Source organism: Dendrobium catenatum, unplaced genomic scaffold (assembly GCF_001605985.2).
Source record: "Dendrobium catenatum unplaced genomic scaffold, ASM160598v2 fragScaff_scaffold_370, whole genome shotgun sequence".
Classification (NCBI taxonomy): Eukaryota; Viridiplantae; Streptophyta; class Magnoliopsida; order Asparagales; family Orchidaceae; genus Dendrobium; species Dendrobium catenatum.
In genome coordinates, this window is record NW_021318832.1 from 3,635,847 (window position 1) to 3,640,511 (window position 4,665).

The 4,665-nt window shown below is 39.8% G+C and overlaps 1 protein-coding gene across 1 annotated transcript; it reads left to right on the forward strand.

Moving 5' to 3' along the window:
- The first annotated feature begins 333 nt into the window (after positions 1–333).
- Positions 334–3,867, forward strand: LOC110112072 (transcription factor bHLH30). The gene is made up of 3 exons (XM_020844159.2): positions 334–1,356; positions 2,029–2,544; positions 3,301–3,867. The coding sequence occupies exons 1-2, from the start codon at positions 847–849 to the stop codon at positions 2,494–2,496; spliced, it is 978 nt and encodes a 325-aa protein (XP_020699818.1). The 5' UTR covers positions 334–846; the 3' UTR covers positions 2,497–2,544; positions 3,301–3,867.
- The last annotated feature ends 798 nt before the right edge of the window (positions 3,868–4,665 follow it).

The following is a 4,665-nucleotide window of genomic DNA, read 5'->3' on the forward strand; positions in this document are numbered from 1 at the left end:
CGCTCTGCTAGTGGTGGCATCATTCCTTTCTTTGAACGCTCCAGCCAAAAAGGGCTCAAAAGACAACGCCCCTCCTTCCTCTTCCCGGGGACCAACTCGATCACTTGTGTCCACGCTCATCTCCCCCAAACCCTAACACGCCCTAATCTCCTCTTTTCCCACTTCCAACCCCTTCATCACATAATATACTTTACTCCCTGTCCGTACCATTTCTCTCTTTCTCTCCATGTATATATATTTTTATAATCTCTACAGCACTAGCGAGAGAAAGGATCATTGTATATCTCAACTCAGAGAAAGCCCAGCGCAGAAACGCAAGAGATAGTAATAGAAAGAGAGAGAAGCAGACATAGAGTGTATTCCAAGAAAAATCATTACGTGGTTTCGGAGAAAGCAGGTAGAGAGGCGTGGAACTGAAAAGCAGAGATAGAAGCAGAAAGGCAAGTGAGTGAGGGGTCGCAGAACGTGGGCCTTGACCCGACTACTCCTTTCTCTCCACCGCCCCTCTCTCAAACTCTCTTCTTTTTGTGCTTGTCTCTGCTCTCGCCTGCTCGCTGGTCGGTCGGCCTTGCCTGCAAGCCTACACCTTGCTGCTACCCTTGTAATTATGAACCCAGTTTTAACCCTTATAATATTCTTCAGAGAAATGGCGTAAGAGTAAAGTAAAACGCAGCCGCGCAGGGGCTTTGCCGTACTCCCCAACCAGAGACACCGAGAGCCAAACAAACCTACACTTATTATACAATTCCATCTCATTCACTTATATATATATTATATATTTGTATATATATATATATATATACATCGATCTTATTGGAGATCGATTGAATCCCACAGTTTAATTTTATGGAAAACGACGTTGGAGATATGCATCCTTCTTCGTCTTCCCAGTTGGATAGCGTAATTCGTTACTCCACCTTTCGAATGGATCAAGAGTCACACGACGGATCAGGAGACTCTTTGTTCCCTCCAATTCTCCCTTGGCAGGACAACAGGTCCTTTTTCCCTTCATCAGTACTCCCTCCGCTTCCTCCTCCTGCGGCTTTCTACGGCGATTTCTGCTCCCGGCGGCTGACCTTCGCTTACGACCCGATTGGGCTGGCCGCGTCCGACCCGATCGGGCTTGCCGGGCTGTACATGTCAGGACCCTCCGACGCCTTGCTGCTGGGAGGTGGTGGTGTGTCTACAGCTTTTGGTGGGCTTCACGCGGAGCTGGGGAAGATGACGGCGCAAGAGATCATGGATGCAAAGGCGCTCGCCGCGTCCAAAAGCCACAGCGAGGCTGAACGCCGCCGCCGTGAGCGGATCAACGCTCACCTTGCGAAGCTGCGCAGCCTCCTCCCCAGCACCACTAAAGTAGGTCTTTAATCATTTCAGCATAGTCTATAATCATCTGATCATAAATTATCAGGATTTCAAATTTTTTTTTCTTCCAATTTCTTGAATATTCCAAACAAATCTACCCTCATGATAAATCATAAAAAAGAAATCTTTGTAACAAAAAGCAAATTCTCCATTTTGATTCATCAGAGGATTGCAATTGAAGGTTAGTTTGTTGTCATGTTGCCCACAAGCTCTCAAGTGTTCTATGCAATAAAAAAGGAAATGGAATGAAGAGAGAGATAGATAGAGAGAAACACACCTTGTTGATATGTTAAAGAGGGGCAGAAGAACAAAAAGCTTACAGCAGAGTTGTGTCTGCCGGAAAATGGCGACACTGAGTAGAAAGATGAAACACGCGCACTACTTTCAGAGACAGAGACAAAGTTCTATGCGGCCATTATTTTATTTTATTTTTAAGTATAAAAAAAGTTCAATGATAATCAATCACTTCCAAGCCCACAAACACATTCCTTTACCATCTGGAAACGTGCATGCGGGCTTGTCCACCACTCTTTCAACTCCCGCACGCCATATCATTAAAGAAACCCCATAGCTACCATACGCACTCTCTCTGTTACAACCCTATAGCAACCCCACTCTCGTCTTTACCTCGCACGCCTGATCATCCTCTCTACTTATTTTCAGACCGACAAGGCCTCCCTTCTCGCTGAGGTGATACAGCATGTGAAAGAACTAAAGAGACAGACTTCAGAGATCGCCGAAGAGAGCCCATTACCCACCGAAAACGACGAGCTCACCGTCGACGCAACAAGCGACGAAGAAGGCCGCCTCATTGTGACAGCCTCGTTATGTTGTGAAGACCGCACCGATCTCCTCCCTGAACTCATCAAGGCGTTGAAAGCTCTCCACCTCCGAACGATAAAGGCTGAGATCACCACTCTCGGCGGACGGTTTAAGAATGTTCTCGTCATCACCGCCGACGATTACATCGACAGCACGGATCAGCAGCAGTACTCGGTTGAATCGATTCAGGATGCGCTGAAGGCAGTGATGGAGCGCACTGTAGCGGCTGACGAGCCTGCTGCTGGTAGCAGCAGTAAGAGGCAGAGGACAGCTAACCTGTCGAGCATACTTGAGCCCAGGTCGATCTAGCTTGCCAGTCCATGAAGGCCATGGCAAACTGGATGGAGATTTTATATGGTATTCATCATAGAAATTATTTCTCAGCGTTAATTTCTTTTTGTTAATATAATTAGACCAAGAAAAAAAATTCAATGAGGTACAAAAACTTCTTTTATTTATTCTTATATAAAAACAATCTTTATAGATTTATCTTAACAAGCAATGCAACACAACTTAGACTAATGATTGAGAGTACTATCAGTTTTCAATCAGGTTGAGAATCGAATGCCTTGCACTTACCTCCATGCATGTTAGTTGAGATTTATAAAAAAAAAATGTATAAATATATCATAATCTTTCTGTGTAAAATAGGAACAAAAATATTTAAATTCATAATCAAATTAATGTTATATATGATATTAACAATTACATTCAAAATTCACAAGCATTGAAGCATCCAAAATGAGAAGTTATTAGATGCAAATCAAGTCGCATATACATAATATGTGTATAATACACACACTATATATAAGATTGTACGAAAGTTGTATGCAGGCGATGTGACATACTTTAATTTGAGTTCGGATATAAGTTGCATCCAGACTTTGCACATAATAATTTCTCCTCCAAAACGGTTAGATTATCCTATGATAATTTTTCTTTTTTACCAAAATAAAAATCTTGTGAGTAGTTTTTTTATATAAATCTTTATGAGGAAGTGCTTGTTATCATTTAATTGTCATTGAGATTTTTTATATTTTTTATTTAAGAACATACATTAAAATCAAATGATGATGAGCACTTACATATATTACTGTGTGAAATTTCTTATAGGATCTCTGTCTACCAAACGTACCAATAGAAGGTGGAAGATCTCATATGGTATCAACATGCAAGTACTTCAATTTCTTTCTTTTTATTTTATTTACTATTAAGGGGATGGATCTTTTTCGTGAGAAGGGATATGGTTTGCAATAAAGGCTCTGATAGGGGAAAAGAAGCAGTTAATATGGATTTCTGGTGTTCTTCTATCTGCTATCTGATCAACAAGAACTGGTCATCTTCTGCTTCTTTGCTCTACGAGGCATGTGCAGAAGTACGAGTCCTTGTTATGTTTCTTTGGTAGTAAGTGAAGAATGGCTTGCTTCCATGGCTTCTTCATGGCCAGTCGACGTGCATGACGTAGGACTCTTCACTATCGCCATGCTTACTAGGTTTCTAAAACACTTTAAGGTAGTGTATGTATTTATTGAACGCTTCCTTTCTTTCTTTATTTATTTTTTTTTCCTTTCTTTTTCCTTCTTTGGTTTTGCGAACTTGGAGTGTCAGATTTCAGATATACATGAATAGATTTGATGGTCTTAAGTTATGTTAACTAAGTCTGTCTTTCTAAAAAGTGGATGTACTCTATATTTATTGAATTCTGCTTCTCATGCGTCATTGTTTTTGAAATTTTTTTTTTTTTGAAGCTCGAATTTATTGCAGGTGTTTACAGAAGTTTTCAAGATAATTACGAATAACAGTAGCTTGATTGTTTTATGCTGTTGCAGTTTAGATCTTTTGGATTTTTAAAATTTTAACTATCTTGTGGCCATTGAATTGAACCTTTTCACTTCATCAATTGTCAACTGCAGCGTTAAATTTATTTTCCATGCGTTCTATACAGCAGAAACATAGCTCATTAATGTTCTTAATTTTGTTTTGGAAAAATGTTTGTATAACTTTAATAAACTCATCACGAACCAACAATGGAGATGAAACACTTTATTTTTAAATACAAGATTGATAAAATGAGTTTCCTGCAATTGTGGCTGAAAGCCAGTTTGCATTTCAAAGCAATTATTTTTAGCTTTGAAATTTTCAAGCACAAATTTGTTATCAAAGTGATAATCTCATTATGATAATTTTAACACTACTAAGAAACACACGAAACAAGGTCTATTCTGGAGCTAGATTGGCTTTAATCGAACATGCTTGAGCTAGTTTGTCACCTTACCTGTGCCTGCATTTGATAGGGGACCATCCGACCAGGCTCCCAACATCTCTTCTATACTGGCAGAATGTGATAGATATCTAATTGTCAGGATGTATGGGGTGTTCTAGCAATTCAATTCATAAGATCAGGATTTTTTAAGTCTTCTTATTACTTTTATAAACCTCAATATTTTTTTAGCCATTTATGATCTAATGTAACACCTT

Excerpts from the sequence above, each read along its gene's own strand:
- LOC110112072 (XM_020844159.2), top strand. The coding sequence starts at position 847 with ATGGAAAACGACGTTGGAGATATGCATCCTTCTTCGTCTTCCCAGTTG. Across the intron at positions 1,357-2,028 it reads TCCTCCCCAGCACCACTAAA|ACCGACAAGGCCTCCCTTCT; the intron begins GTAGGTCTTTAA and ends ACTTATTTTCAG.